General features: G+C 42.8%; 1 protein-coding gene across 18 annotated transcripts in view; it reads left to right on the top strand.

The window, feature by feature from the left end:
• The window catches only part of FREM1 (FRAS1 related extracellular matrix 1), a 165908-nt gene that overhangs the window by 63052 nt on the left and 89626 nt on the right, over positions 1-13230 (top strand). For 17 of the 18 annotated variants that reach the window (XM_045469921.1, XM_045469926.1, XM_045469925.1 and 14 more), the window contains 3 exons: positions 2374-2541; positions 7331-7539; positions 10484-10577. In XM_045469921.1, the coding sequence (XP_045325877.1) occupies positions 2374-2541; positions 7331-7539; positions 10484-10577 (471 nt within the window). The remainder of the gene's footprint in view (positions 1-2373; positions 2542-7330; positions 7540-10483; positions 10578-13230) is intronic. The other variant, XM_045469927.1, reaches the window with a different exon arrangement.

Genomic DNA, 13230 nt, shown 5'->3' with positions numbered 1-13230 from the left:
CATGCTCTGTCTCTCTCTCTCCAGAATAAACATTACAAAAAAAAAAAAAAAAGAAAAGAAAATGCTTCCTTGAGTTGGATATGATTTCAAAATCTTGTTATTATTCAACACAGCCTTTTGCACCGGGCTCTGATTTACAGACCTGGGTGCCTATGGTTCTATTCCAATAAATTCAGGTCACTCAATACCCTACTGTATTAGTTTCCTAGGGCTGCCATGGGTACCACAAACTGGGTGGCTTCAAACGACAGAGATTTCCTGTCCCAAAGTTCTGGAGCTGGAAGTCTGAAATCAAGCTGTCTGCAGGGTCATGCTTCTTTGAGAACCTGTAGGGAAGCCTTCCTTGCCTCCTCCTCACTTCTAGAGGTTTTCTGGCACTCTTTTGCATTCCTTGGCTTGTAGATCATCACTACAGTCTCTGCGTCTATCATCTGATGGTCATCTTCTCCCTGTGTGTCTCTCTCTTCTTATGAGGACAGAAGTTCTATTCAATTAAGGCCCCGCCCTTCCATATGACCACACTTCATCTTAGTTTAATACAGCCACAACAACCCCATTCCCAAATAAGGTCATATTCTGAGATCCTAGAGGTTAGGACTTCAACATATCTTTTTTTTTTTTGGTGGTGGTGGGGAGGGGAACACATGCGATTCATAATATCTGCTACCTTCCAAAATCTTTCACCAACCTTCTCCCTCTTCCTCTGGACTCTACCTCTGAAAATCACACTAATGGTGATGAATACTTAGGCAGCTGCCGGACTCCAGCTCCGGCAGGTCCAGGGGTTCCCAAAGGATGAACGGCGTCGCGAAAGTAACAAATGGACCCAGACCACAGCAGTGTGTTAGACTGGCCGCTTTGTTGTGGCAAGCGTGGCATTATATTTGTTAGCAATTTCCTTATAACGTGTGTCATCTATGTTTTCTGGCATTCCCTGATTCTAAAGATGTTCCTTTGTGTAATCACCCATTAAGGAACAACATGGTTATTTTCTTGTAGCGTTCCCTCCTGCCCTTTCAAGGTCATCTAGCTCTCAACACCTCAAGGGGAACGTTTACAGGGACGTGACTTCTTAATTGTTCCTTTGAACCATTTGCAGTACAAGGAACAAAAGTATTCGCTTTGGTCTGGGGTGCAGGGAGGGAGCCAAGAGGGCCCTGGGAACCCACGCCTTATGTGCTCCCAGAGAGACAATGTATACCTAGGAACTAATGAACCATTCTGTACCTTAACCCACCAGGTCCAGTTATCATCTGGAATGCCTCCTGGGGGCCAAATGGGCCTAGGGGTTGGAGTAACTTGTATCCGTAGATACATTCCTTTGTTGCCAGAGTGGGGATTTCGAACCCATTTGTCCCCCTCCTTGGCTGGGAAATATATGGGGCTGTCCTTCCTTTAGGGAGAGGACTCTTTATAGGGGGTGGCAAGGGCTGGATGTAGGGTTGCATGATTTCCTTGCGGAATCTTCTTTCTTTCCCCAGTGGTTCTTTTCCCGGGGGGCCTGTCGTGGGCAATTCCCCAACCGACAAATCCCCAGGTGCTTTCACTGGGAGGGGGGCTGCCCTGACCAACGCTAAGGCCAAATTACATAAAAGCAGGAGTCTGAGAAGCTTCACTTTCGGTGGGCCTCCATGCAGTGCCGATCCGTCCACCGCCCGGGCCCTGCCATCAGGCTGGTTGGAGAGCTTGGCTTCTGACAGGCAGCAGCAACCCCCGTCCTTAGAGCTAATTCTGCCTTATCTCACTGCAGTTGGATGTTGCAGATGAGTATGTAAACCCCATGTGCTAGGTACTATCATTTTACTATTTGATTTTGGTGATAAGGAAACAGAGGCCTTGCAAGTTTAAGTAACTGGACCAATATCACACAGCTAATTGATGGTGGAGCTGCCTTGAAATTAGAGCTTGCTTTCTTCCTTTCTTTTTTTAAATTTTTAATGTTTATTTCTGAGAGAGACAGAGCGTGAGCGGGGGAGGGGCAGAGAGAGAGGGAGACACAGAATCCGAAACAGGCTCCAGGCTGTCAGCACAGAGCCCGACGCGGGGCTCAAATTCACGGACCGTGAGATCATGACCTGAGCCAAAGTCAGACGCTCAACCAACTGAGCCACCCAGGCGCTCCAGAGCTTTCTTTCTTTTATGGAGTTGGATGGCTTCAAGCACTTGATATATTTCCTTAATTTCTTTGTTCCTTTCCCTCCTGGTTTTAGAAAATGTGATTTATGAAATAGAGCTTTTTGGAATCTTCAAATTGATGATGTTGGCATTTGCAATTGTTGACGTCCACACGATGGTTTTTGAAGACCTAGCTCTCTGAAAGTCTCTGATTCTTACCGATGGGTACCCACATGTCCATCTCAATTTGCCTTGTAGCATGCTGTGAACTACATGAAAGTGGCCTACATGCCACCCATGCAAGATATAGGCCTCCATCCGGGACACGTCCAGTTTGCATTTTCTGTCAGTAACCAGCACGGGGGCACTTTGCATGGGATCTGCTTTAACATCACGGTTCTTCCAGTGGATAATCAAGTTCCTGAGGTAGGTACGATATTTGATATGAAAGATGAAAAGGAAGAAAGACCTAATGAAAGAGAGGAAAGCCTTGAAGACTTACTGGAAATGATAACTTTTCTTTGGGTTATTTTATAGAACTTTAAAACAATTTTTTAAAATATTTATTTATTTTTTGGGGGGGGGGGAGAGAGAGCGCGAGTGGGGAAGAGGCAGAGAGAGAGAGAGAGAGAGAGAGGGAGACATAGAATCCCAAGCAGCCTCCAGGCTCCAAGCTGTCAGCACAGAGCCCGACATGGGGCCCGAACTCATGAACTGTGAGATCATGACCTGAGCCAAAGCATCGGACGCTTCACCCGCTCAGCCACCCAGGCGCCCCTATTTTATAGAACTTAAAATTTTTCAGCTACAGTGTAGGAAAAAAAAAATCATGGGGAAGGGAATCTTTCACCTCCCATGAGACTTTCTAAAAGGTGAGATTTTTCCAGTTGCTGAATTTGGCATTATTTTTAAGGCTTTATCAAAATCCTTTTCATTTCCTTTCCTTTCCGCCGAGTTTCACATGTTGATCAGGGAAGGGGATTAAGTTTTGGGTCTCTCAGCAACCAGAGGGCTTATTTGCTCTCACTGCGGGCCAACGAGATGCGTGCTAATCTAAATAAGCCTTTTAATTTTTCAAATGAATTAGGATGGGTTCTTCCATTCTCTCCTGCCCCCACCCCAGTGTTGACGTAACCGTGCAAGCACTTGTGTCTCTCATTAAAACTGAACTACAAAGGCAATGCCACCTTGTGCATCTTATCTGTGGGGCTGGACTTAATGCTGAAGGTTTGTTCCAAACCCCATCGGAGGGCTAGACTTAATTAGTGTGGCTCTTCTTGGGCTCATTTTCCCCTCAAAAGTGAAAGACAAAGTAGGATTACCGAATCATTAGGAACCAAGATGGACGAGAACCTGTACATGTTTCATGCCTAAGGAAACACGTCACCTTCCAGGTACCCATGAGCCTCCTCGCCATCTCTACATCTACCCCAAGTTGGGGGGCAGAGGTCTCACTGTGAGGGACCAAGGGGCTTACCCAACCCCCAGAACTGTTCTGATAGATCCAAACCATACTTTTAATTAATGAGTTGACCAAATTTAAACATCAGGAAGTTTCATACCGACTCTAGATTTCTGGCTTCTCTTGAAAATTTGGAAATTCGAGGAATAGTGAATTCACTTATCCCCAGCAGCAGTTGGACAGGGCCAGGTCTCCAGTCTCCAGAGGCCCCACCCAGCTCAGTACACTCATTTACATCGGTGGCCTGAACCCTCAGGCCTCTGAACTTGCAGTTTTTGGTAGAAGATGCACCACAGAGCTCACACAAAAGGCAAAAGAATCTGAACTATATTCTTTGATCCCTTCCCTGTCATGGACCGCATCACATTCCCCGTGAAGAAAATAGTTTTGAACGTCTGGTAATCTGATTAGATTTTATTCACACCTTTCTTTCCTGTGTATGAGATACATGCCTGAAATAGCCCAGCATTTAAGAAGCCAAAGCTTTTTCTGAAACAATCGGGGAGGGAAATAGTGTTTTATGCAAAGCAATCCAAACCTCTTGCTAGAGAAGAATGATCTGTGGAGAAAACTGAAAACAGTGAAGTGAACAGTTACTTCCCTCATTTGAAGGTAGATGGAATAGTTATCCTCATAACTAACGTGGCCTAGTGGCTTCTGTCTTTTTTCTATAGTGTATGGGGCAAGTGAAATAGTCCCTTAGAGAACTGAGACTATCAGAAATAAAATTAAATGAATAGCTCCAGTGAAACCAGTCACACGAGTGGTGAAAATACCACAGAGAGCTGGGTTGAATGATAACCACGAGGGGATCTTAATATGATGCTGATGAGAAGACCCCAAAACCTCAGCACTGGGTTTCAGCAGAGACTGAAACATTAGTGATGAATGAGTCTGGGCAAATTAGCCTCATGGCTTTTACTTTTTTGAAAGTTGCCCTAAAATACATATATATTTTAAAACCATATAGTGTAGCAAAGTATATCCCTGGAAACATTAGCATCTTGGGGTATTAGCTGATACAACTCAGGAATCAATGAGGCTGGCAGACATGGACCTTGTTTCAAAAATAATACTCCTCTTTCCTCCTCTCTCTCTCCCTTCCTTCCTTCCTTCCTTCCTTCCTTCCTTCCTTCCTTCCTTTCTTCTGTCTGTCTATCTATCTATCTATCTATCTATCTATCTATCTATCTATCTATCTATCTTTAAGTAGGCTCCACACTCAGTGTGGAGCCCAGTGCGGGGCTTGAACCCACCATCAAGACCTGAGCTGAGATCAAGAGTCAGACACTTAACTGACTGAGCCACTCAGGTGCCCCAATATCCGTCTTTTAATAAGAACTCCCTTTATTTCTTTCTCCTGCAAACAGTAAAAATGTCGTTTCGACCCCATGGAAGTATGGCATGTGGGAAGGATGGGGGTGAGTGGTTGTAGGGAGAAAAGTCTCTTGTTGGACGTTTTCCTTCCCTGGCGGCAGTAGTGTATTGAAGAATAGGAGGCAGCTATCTCAGGATGGTTGGTCTCTAACTTCCAGGATCCAGGGGGCTGCCTTGGGACGGCTGTGCCTGCTGGGCGTAAGGATAGAGCAGGGCTCTGAGTGGAGGCCGTGACTTCTTGCTCACTTCCCTTTCCTCTGCCCATCCCCCCAGCCCCCACTGCTCCCTTTACCAACTTTTTCCTCAGGAACATTCTCCTTTCAGGGAGCAGCAGCTGCTCTGAAGAGAGCTGCTATTTCCCTGGAGAACACTGTATCCTCACATGGGTAGGGCACTCAGCTCAGACCTTCTGCAGGGGACCGTCAGAGCCCTTGACTTGGTGCCCCAACTCTATCTGCTTGCTTTTACCTCCATGAATAATGTAAATTTGGGAGAATGATGGGTTAAACAAGGTTCACCTATTTTCCTACTGCGGGATCTCAGAACATTGAATATGCTTATGTGCCTTATAAATCTCCAAGGTGAAGATTGACCTTGACTGTTTTCGAGACTTATTTGACCATAGAGCACTTCTTGCCAAGTACCAATGTGGTAATAAAACATCCCAAGCCTTTCTAACTTGCTTTTTACTTTAAAAAAAATTTTAATGTTTATTTATTCTTGAGAGAGAAACAGAGAACAAGCATGGGAAGGGCAGTGAGAGAGGGAGACACAGAACCCGAAACAGGCTCCAGGCTCTGAGCTGACAGCACAGAGTCTGACACGGGGCTTGAACTCACAAACTGTGAGATCATGACCTGAGCCAAAGTCAGACACTTAACTGACTGAGCCACCCAGGTACCCCTAACTTGCTTTTTGCTTTTAAGTGAGTTGTGAATCGAGCGGTAGCTTTTTCTATCATCAAAAGTTATCTTTCTGGCTTAATTATTTGTATAATGTTAGTACAAATATATTTCTTGTGGAATCTTCAATTTCTAATCTTCAATTTCCTGCTCTACTTCTGTCTCTAAAATACTCGTTACCACTGACACTTAAAAACTCTAACCAATTTCCGAAGTCTTTAAGAGTTTTTAGGGTGAAAAGGAGACGAATTCTTTTCTCTAGGGGAATTTGATAGAATTGTTGTTCATTTTCTAGATAAAGGTGTGTGTGTGTGTGTGTGTATATATATATATATATATATATATATATATATATATGTCTCATGGGGGGTAACTATGGAGACGATCGTCATGGTGGCAGAGGAGGCTATGATCGGGGCAGCTACCGAGGCCCAGGTGGGGACCATGGAGGCTTCCGAGGGGGCCGGGGTGGTGGGGACAGAGGTGGCTTTGGCCCTGGCAAGATGGACTCCAGGGGTGAGCACAGACAGGATCGCAGGGAGAGGCCATATTAGTGTGGCTCCTGAGGTTCTGCAACAGCTTTTCTTCTCGTACCCAGTGTTACCCTCATTATTTTGTAACCTTCCAACTCCTGATCACTCATGGGTTTTTTGTGTCAGACTATGTAATTGTAACCATACCTCTGGTTCCCATTAAAAACCATCGTTTTAGTTTAAAAAAAAAAAAAAAAAGAAGCATGGGATATATAGATATATATATCGATATAGATATATATAGATAGATATGGATATAGATAGATATAGATATAGATATAGATATAGATATAGATAGATACATATATATAGATATATATAGATACATAGATAGATCCAGCAATGGTGGGTGTGGATTTGGTGATGTATATTATTATTTTCTCCATTTAGTACCACCAACAGTAACCAATTTGATTCCTGCTTCCACTCTTTAGGGACCGAGGTAAATGAAATGTAGACAGTTTCAGGTTTATGAATCTGCCTTGCTTCTTTGTCTATCTCAGTGCTTAGAATTGGAAAAAATTGGTAAAAAATAGTTTTCATCCAGTATGTTTAGCTATGACCTTGTCCCCTTTACCACATTCTTTTTTTTAAATTTTTTTAATGTTTATTCATTTTTTGAAAGACAGAGACAGAGCGTTAGTGGGGGAGGGGCGCGGGTGGGGGGGACACAGAATCCTAAGCAAGCTCCAGCTGTCAGCACAGAGCCTGACAGGGGCTGGAACCCAGAGATCGCGAGATCATGACCTGAGCTGAAGTCGGATTCTCAATGGACTGAGCCACCCAGGCTCCCCTGCCCCTGCCCCCGGCCCTACCACATTCTTGAAAAAATTAATCGACCTGTGAAGGTGGTACTGGAAGTTTTCTATTTATTTAATGAGCTCTGTCTTCAGGGCTATCTCATGGAACAAGGCTTCGAATGTTTTCTTCCTTCGTTTTAGGTATTTACCAACCCCCTGAGAGTGGCTGAGGGAGGTCACTGCGTCATCAGCACAGAGAACATTCTGGTTTCTGATGTGGATACCCAACTGGACAACATCCACCTCTCCCTACAGAGACTGCCTCAGCATGGAAGGGTGGAGTTGGATGGATTTCCTCTAAACCCAGGAGGCACATTTTCTTGGGGAGAACTCCATGCCTTAAAAGTTAGGTTAGAACATTTCCTGGATTTTTTTTTCTTTACATGCTTTGGCCTTCATCTGGGTCCGTTGTGAGGCAGAGGAAGAGGAAGAGGAAGAAGTTTTCTAATTTTTTGTGGGGGGTGGGGTACCAGCATGCCAGTGAATACTTTCAAGGGTCAGTTGAAAACGAGAAATGACAAATTTTAATTTCCCTCCAGACATTTTCTTTCCATCTGGCTTGCTGTACCGGTGGGAATGACTTTATGGATATTTGAGACACAGAAATTAGTTACCATGAATATTAAATTTGCTGCAACTGTACATATCACAAGAGGTGATAGCCAAACTGGATGAGTATAGACTGAAATAATCTATATGGCCAAACTACATAGTTGAACTTGACTTTAAGGAGTGTCAGTTTCATAAGACTGGAAACTCTGGGATAGAATTCTGTTGATCAGTATCTTTAGTGTAAATTTTTATTTCATTGCAGTCAAATATGTGGGATACACCAGGGAGGCAGGGCATGGAGTGGTCCTTGGGTCTCTGACAGTTAGGGATAGAGCAGCTCGTGTCTGTCTGTCTTTCTTTCTTTCTTTCTTTCTTTCTTTCTTTCTTTCTTTCTTGTTTCGAATTTATTTATTTTTTATTTAAATCCAAGTTAGTTAACATACAATCTAATAATGGTTTCAGGAGTAGAATTTAGTGATTCATCACTTACATATAACACCCAGTGTTCATCCCAATAGGTGCCCTCCTTAATGTTCATCACCCATGTAGCCCATCCCCCCACCCAACACCCTGCCAACAACCCTCAGTTTGTTCTCTGTATTTAAGAGTCTCTTACGGTTTGTCTCTCTGTCTGTTCTTATCTGATTTTTGCTTCCCTTCCCCTATGTTTGTCTGTTTTGTTTCTTAAATTCCACATGTTAGTGAAATCGTGTGATATTTGTCTTTCTCTGACTGACTTATTTCACTTAGCATGATACACTCTAGTTCCATCCACGTAGTTGCAATTGGCAAGATTTCATTCTTTTTGATTGCCAAGTAATATTCCATTGTACACGTCTTTATCCATTCATCAGTCAGTGGATATTTGGGCTCTTTCCATACTTCGGCTATTGTCAATAGCGCTGCTGTAAACATTGGGGTGCATGTGCCCCTTTGAAGCAGCATTTTTGTGTCCTTTGGATAAATTAGAGTAGTTCATTCCTTACAGTCCTACAGGAGTTCCTTGCCCCTTGAGGTCTTTCATTTTTTTCTACCTAATGTAGTTTTGTAAGAAACTTTCCTACAAAGTTTGGTAAAAATGCCTTCTTTGTAAAATAATGCAAGACACTGAAAAGCAAGGGTCAGGTAGGCTGACATATGAGTTGACTTATCACTTATAAGTTCAAGTTGTAAATGGGAATTTTGACCTTTTAGAGGGTATTAGGCATCAAATGCATAATTTCACACTTGGAAGTTGCTAGGAACTAGGATTTGTGCAAAGGAAGATCAACTTTTATCTGAAGTTTAGTTAAATTGTTTATTCATAGCCTCCAATATCCCGACCTCTTTCCACTACTCACTCTTATCCTCATTAAAATTTCCCTTTTTTAAACATCTCACTTCTTAGCTAAATGTTAGAACAAGACCTCTGTTTAGGTGATTCTTACTAGGAATGCGTGATGGATAGGAAAAAAAGTACTAATATTTGCAGCACATGTAATTCAAGGACTCTTCTATAGACTTGGCAATTATGTTTTTTGCCTATTTAATCTTCACAGCAATAAAGCCTGATAAGGTAGATGGCTGTATTCTCATATTATAGTTGAAGAAACTAAGGCAGAAAGAGGTTGAGGTCACTCAGCTAGTATATGGAGGAGTCTGATTTTGAAAGAAGTTTTGTTTGACTCCACAGCCATGCCTTTGGATGTGTGCTCCTAGATCTACCTGGCCCTGGGTTTCAGCATAATAAGATAGGATTAGTACATTTTCACATATCTATTTTTGTTGAAATTATCAGGGAGCGTAGGAGACAGGGTGTGGAAGGGATACCGAGGGCAGGAGGTGGACCTTCTTCACCATTAGAATAGAATCCCCAACCTGAGTCCCTAGCCAGTGTATGGGTGAGACTAGTCCTGAGTTAAATATCTTTCAGTCCTGGGATTTTTTTTTCATATGTAAATGTTATATATGTTCGATTTACTATTTTTATGCAACTTTTAATTTCATTTCCTAAGACTTGTTTCCTATCTTGAACAAATCATTGGAAAGCTAAAAATTTGGCTCAATTCGATAGCTGTTTAGAACTTGTGGTAATAAGTAAGTAATAGATACTTGTGGTAAGTGTCACTACAATGGCTGCAGAGTAAATGGAAAGTCTTGAATTAGACGATTCTGTTACAAAACTTGACTGAGAATTAAAGAAAAGGAGGGCCACGTCTAGACCCCTAAAAATATTTTTAAGTCTGGAGAGATTCGAAAATCTTTATAGGTTAAATGGAAGAGAGCTATTAAGTAGAAAAGGGTAAATGGCAGGAGACAGGCAATAAGTAATTCATAGATCAGAGTTTTAGAGAAGAGCTGAACAGATCAAAAGCATAGGCAGAAAGAATAGGGGGGGAAAGGGATCATCAAAATCCACACAGTGTCCTGCTTTTACCTGTCTACTGCTGTCTCAGTAATGCCCATGGCTCCAGCCCTGTTTCAGGTAAGTAAGCAGAACTACACCAGATGGTTCCCATTGCCATGGTGGCAACTTGGAGGGCTGTGTTTTGATTTGGGGGCAAATGATGAATGCATATACCACATATATGCAACTTTTGCATTCAGGGACCCTTGAGTAGTTGAGTATGTGACTTCATGATTATGCTATGTTTTTTGTTATTTATTGACTATGTGGCAAAAGCCATGGACGAGCTCTTGTGTCAGGCATCTTCTACTGTCACGGTGGCCTTGAGGGGCTAGTGGCAAATATCATCCCCACAGATATCGACATGATGGATCTGAGATACTACAGGATAATATATTCTTGGAGGCCACAGATGGCACGAATTCAGCAGACTTTGTTCTACGTGTTGAGGTAGGTAGCAAGTTTCCTCCCTGGTTCATATGGGAATAAAACATCCAGTTTGGAAGCCTCTGAAGAGTTCCTGATAGAACTTGAAACATGTGGACTCCAAAGCAAGGGGATACCAGCTAATGTCTGAAGGTAATAGGCAAGAGACAGCAAAGTTATATCGGTGAGATGGGCATATTGCTTTCTCTTTCCAATCCGTTTAAAGATTGAACTGTTCTGACCTCAAATCCAGATACTTAATTTAAAAACCAATTCATTCGGTGTATAAATTGATTCTAACATTTTCGAGCTTTAACACTCAGAAATATTTATATAGCACCTATCCAGGTTAGGCTAGTGTCACTGGCCTTTTCCTTCTCGAATGGAAGAAATCATGTCTTCATGTGTGTGGTGCCTCTTTGTGAATTCCTGTGCTATGTACTCCTTTCTCAGATCTGTTTGAAAGAATTATTTTTCCCCTTTTGACAAATTATGAAAAATCTGCGCATAAAGGTTAATGGGAACTCCTGAATTTCTCTGTTGATGGACCACTTAAGTCCACAGCAAAACCCATAGGATTTATAGGAATTTATAGTTAGTGACAAAGGAAGGTCTAGAGAAAGAATTATGTTCTTCATTACTTTTATCTACCAAATTCTATTTCTGTTTGAATTTTGTCAGATCTTTGTGATATGAAATTATTATTAGTGGTAACAATGTGTTTGTCAGCTATTTTTACAGTTAGTAATTAAGAATGATTACATCTATCCAGCATTTTTTTTTTAATTTTTTTTTTCAACGTTTATTTATTTTTGGGACAGAGAGAGATAGAGCATGAACGGGGGAGGGTCAGAGAGAGAGGGAGACACAGAATCGGAAACAGGCTCCAGGCTCTGAGCCATCAGCCCAGAGCCTGACGCGGGGCTCGAACTCACGGACCGCGAGATCGTGACCTGGCTGAAGTCGGACACTTAACCGACTGCGCCACCCAGGCGCCCCTCTATCCAGCATTTTAAAGAAGTAGACAGAGAGGGAATTATCTCCATTTTATAGGCAAGGAAACTTAGGTTCAAGAAGTTTCCGTGACTTGCCCCAAATCATTCATGTGACTGTGTAAATAGTCTGTTTTATTGCTACGTTTTGGACAAAAGCCCATGGCTTGTGGAAGCCAATCAGAAGTACAGGTCATTTTTTGGACAATTATGGGTGATTATTTTCTGTCCAGGAAGAATGTTTTAAATTCTGTTGCCTTTGGGCTTTATTATCCATTTGAAAGCCGGGCTATTTTGTATTTTGTCAGGTGGTCATCATGGATATATTGGTGACATTCATCAGATCGAGTCAAGAACAATAATAAAAAAGGTCTTTAATGAATCCACTCAGAGAACTTGAACAAAGATATTGTTTCCTGATAAGCTTCGGCCCAGGTCATGGTCTCACGGCTCATGAGTTTGAGCCCCGCATCCGGCTCTGGGCTGACAGCTCGGAGTCTGGAGCCTGCTTTGGATTCTGTGTCTCCCTCTCTCTCTGCCCCTCTCCCACTCACGCTCTGTCTGTCTCTCTCTCAAAAATAAATACACATTAAAAAAAACCCAAGTACCTTCTACATGCCAGTTCCTATGCTACATGCTTGGGGTATGATGATGAACATGGCAAAGAATGCCTCTGGACTGTTAGAGTTTATAGGCAGGAGATGAAGGCAGACATTAACGATTATCACTGAAATAATTAATTCGTTAAAAACTGGATGTATTCTACAAATAAAGTGGGATGCTGAAAGAGAGTAAATGGTGGAAGTCTCTCAGTGAATCTGAGTTGTTCAAGAAGTTTTCCTTGAAGAATCCACCTGCACCCTGGAGGACAGGGTAGCCAAGCAAAGCACGGGGGCAGAGCCTACCCAGTCACGGGGCAGAGAGAGCATGCAGAGATGATGCAAAGACCAGCGATGGGAGCAGGGGCACCCTCGTGCATGAAACGAGGCCGAAGGCATCCTAGGAGCAGTGCTAGGAAGCCATTGAAGGTCCCTATAAGGGGACCTGATGAAAACCACATTTCAATTTATTTATTTATTGTTTATTTATTTTGAGAGAAAGAGAGAGCACGAGCAGGTGAGAAGAGAGAGGGAGAGAGAGAGAATCCGAGGCAGGCTCTGCACTGTCAGCACAGAGCCCGACGCGGGGCTTGAACCCACAAACCATGAGATCATGATCTGAGCCAGAACCAAGAGTTGGACGCTTAATGGACTGGGCCACCTGGGAGCCCTGAAAGCCACATTTTAAAAGGAGAGAGATTTACAATCCGAAGAGAAACCAGAGTGATGAACGCCACGTTTAGAAAAGATCACCCTGGTGGAATGAAGGGGAGGAGGAAATGTGGCTTGGACAAGTATCGACAGGCTGGACTTGATAACTAAATGTGCACTGCACACACCAAGTTGTGACTGTGAACTTTGAGGCAGGGTGTCCTTCGTTCTGATTTAAAAGGCTTGCCTTTTCGAGTGTCTGCATCATCCTGTTAGATTCAGAGAGCCAGAGTGATCCCACATTGTTCTTCTTTCCTTTCGACTTGGAGGTTGTTGTTCACGATGATGAGAGAAAAACGTTTTGTCTAGTTGAATCCTGGGATTGATTTAATGGTTATGGAGTTTCAGAGTTAACTCAAAATGTTCGAAATGCAG

This window comes from Leopardus geoffroyi, chromosome D4 (genome assembly GCF_018350155.1).
Source record: "Leopardus geoffroyi isolate Oge1 chromosome D4, O.geoffroyi_Oge1_pat1.0, whole genome shotgun sequence".
Classification (NCBI taxonomy): domain Eukaryota; kingdom Metazoa; phylum Chordata; class Mammalia; order Carnivora; family Felidae; genus Leopardus; species Leopardus geoffroyi.
This window is presented reverse-complemented; position numbering and strand designations above follow the sequence as displayed.